Genomic DNA, 2,849 nt, shown 5'->3' on the forward strand with positions numbered 1-2,849 from the left:
ATAGTTTGGAAAGTAATTGAACTTTATGATATGTCAATCGATGAATGATGGTAAGTTTTATATGTTACAGACCTTATCATTAAAAATAAATTGCAACTAAACAGCTAAAATGTATGATCTTATGTTTGTATAATCTTATTCTTATTCTTATATATATTAAAAAAAATTGCTAAAATAAATATATTACAAATAGTTTTCTTATGGAAACATCAACTTCATATTGATGATCTTCTATTATTAGATTGTTTGGATAACTAAATATAAAGCAAAATAACAAATACAATATAATATGGTATTAATAAATGATTCACCCTTCAAAAACCCCGCAAAATCGAGGGGTCTTTAACTAGTTCGTATTTATATTACAAGGAAATAAAGAAATAAAAATTAATATACGTTATATAGAAATGGTGACTTTGACTGAGTATATCGATGATAACCTTTTTGGAAAGGTTAATGGAAATTACTTGTACAATGGTTAGGTGTCAATGATTATTAGCACACAATAATATAAACTAATTATACGGAGTAATATTTTGTATGATGTAGGATTTTTACACGTGACTGTCTACCACGTGCACCCATCCAGTGTAATCCGGTCGACCACCTCCAATGATCTTTACCTCCAGGAGATCTAGAATATCGCACCACTTTTCACGTTATAGTCAAAGACATATTATTTATTTCACACGGTTAATTATTTGTTAATTTAAAATTTAAATTTAAATAAATCCACCATTAATATGTTATTAGGGATTTTTGTCTTATTGGTTTTATAGGGTAACTAAAATGATGGTATAATGAATTTAGAATCATTAGTAAATTCTTTTTGGTAAAAGATTAACCTGATAACTAATATTAAAAATAATAGTATAATGAGTACAATGAAGTTCAATCGAGTAAGTGACTTCTTGAAAACCCAACAACGACCTAAGACCATTTTTAACGCGGCGTCAGAGGGGTCCCGTCAGACGCGCTGGCAGTGGGTGACGCCCCCTGACGCCCCTAGTGGGGCGTTACGGCTGACGCGAGAGGGGCGTAAGTCAGCTTTTTCACGGGTGGGTGAGGCAGCTTCAGGAGTACGTGGCGGCTTCTGATTGGTTGAAAATTTAAGCCGTTGGCTAACGGCTATATTTGAGTTTTTTTCATTTTTTTTTTAAATTCTATATATTTTTATCTATATAAACCCATCCATTCTACACTTTTAACACACCATTTCTCTTTATTTTTCTTTCAATTCTATCAATTAAATCATACAATTTTCTCTCATCATCAATTATTTTTTTTTCATGGCATCGTATTTACTTAGTTACGATTCCGATTCGGAAGACGAGCTTATTATTGCACTAATTCAACATTTAGAAGATGATGATGACGAAGTCGAATCCGACCGTGTTCCAAGATCACGAATTTATATTCCAAGAAATCGTGAAGAAGCTGGAGAAAACTTATGGAAGGATTATTTTAGTGACACACCCGTGTTTCCGCCATATAAATTTAAAAGGCGTTTTCGTATGCGGATTGAACTATTTCTTCGAATATCGCAAGGTATTTCTAATTTCGATTCTCATGATACTCCCGAGCATTTTAGATTTTTTAGGGAACGTTTTGATGCTATCGGTCGGCCGACTTTTACAATATTGCAAAAAATGACTTCGGCTCTACGCCAATTGGCGTATGGAACTGCCACCGATATGTTTGATGAATATTTAAAAATGAGTGAGCAAACCTCAATACTTTGTTTAGATAACTTTTATAAATGTATTATTACATTATACAAAGAACGTTACATGAGATCTCCCAATGCATACGATGTTCAACGTTTATATAGTAAGCATGAAGAGAAACATGGTTTTAAGGGTATGCTCGGGAGTATTGATTGTATGCATTGGGAGTGGAAGAATTGTCCCGTTGCTTTGAAGGGACAATACACTAGGGGGGACCACAAGAAACCTACCATTATGCTTGAAGCAGTTGCTTCGTATGACTTGTGGATTTGGCATGCATTTTTTGGAATGACGGGTTCCAACAATGATATAAATGTTTTGAATCAATCCTATGTTTTTGATAAACTTAAAAAGGGAACATCTCCACTAGCACCATTTGAGGTAAACGGTAATCAGTACACAAAAGGCTATTACTTAGCTGACGGTATATATCCTGATTGGGCTACTCTAGTCAAAGGTTTTGCGTTTCCGACAGATGATCCAAGGATTAAGTTTACTAGGTTTCAAGCTAGTGCCCGAAAGGATGTAGAGAGGGCATTTGGGGTTCTTCAAGGTCGATTTCATATTTTAAGGTTAGCAGCACGCACTATATCGGTAAACAAGATGCGGAGAGTTATGGACTGTTGTATCATATTACATAATATGATTTTGGAGGATCAAGGATTTGTGTTAAGTGATTGGGAGGAAGAGTTCATTACCGAAGATATGGAGAATCGTCCGGAACGGATACCGAATAGAGGACGGGATCAAGACGTTATCATCCGAGAAATAAGAGATAGGACGGTGCACGACCAACTAACCGATGATCTAGTTGAGCATATTTGGAACCTTCCGTCCGCATTCCGCACCATGAATGGTTAAATTTATGTAATGGTTAAATTTTATGTAATGGTTAATTTTTTATGTAATGGTTAATTTTTATATGTTTTTTAATTATATGTAATATAATTTGTATGCATAATAAAATAAAAAAGAAAAAGAAAAAATAAAACTGGTGGGATCTATTTGACACTGGAGGGACGTCAGGGTTATTTTGGTGTCAGAGGGTGACACTGCCACGTCAGAGGCAGATTGCACTTTTTGGCCAAAAAGTGGACAATCTGCATGTGACGTCACAGTCAG

At 34.7% G+C, this 2,849-nt stretch overlaps 1 protein-coding gene across 1 annotated transcript; it reads left to right on the forward strand.

The window, feature by feature from the left end:
* Positions 1–1,289: 1,289 nt before the first annotated feature.
* On the forward strand, positions 1,290–2,588 carry LOC139848450 (protein ALP1-like). Its single transcript, XM_071838183.1, has one exon. The coding sequence runs from the start codon at positions 1,290–1,292 to the stop codon at positions 2,586–2,588; it is 1,299 nt and encodes a 432-aa protein (XP_071694284.1).
* Positions 2,589–2,849: the final 261 nt, after the last annotated feature.

The sequence above is a fragment of the Rutidosis leptorrhynchoides genome, chromosome 5, assembly GCF_046630445.1.
Source record: "Rutidosis leptorrhynchoides isolate AG116_Rl617_1_P2 chromosome 5, CSIRO_AGI_Rlap_v1, whole genome shotgun sequence".
NCBI classification, from domain to species: domain Eukaryota; kingdom Viridiplantae; phylum Streptophyta; class Magnoliopsida; order Asterales; family Asteraceae; genus Rutidosis; species Rutidosis leptorrhynchoides.

What these genes read in the sequence shown, in the direction of transcription:
- LOC139848450 (XM_071838183.1), top strand. Translation starts at nt 1,290, where the DNA reads ATGGCATCGTATTTACTTAGTTACGATTCCGATTCGGAAGACGAGCTT.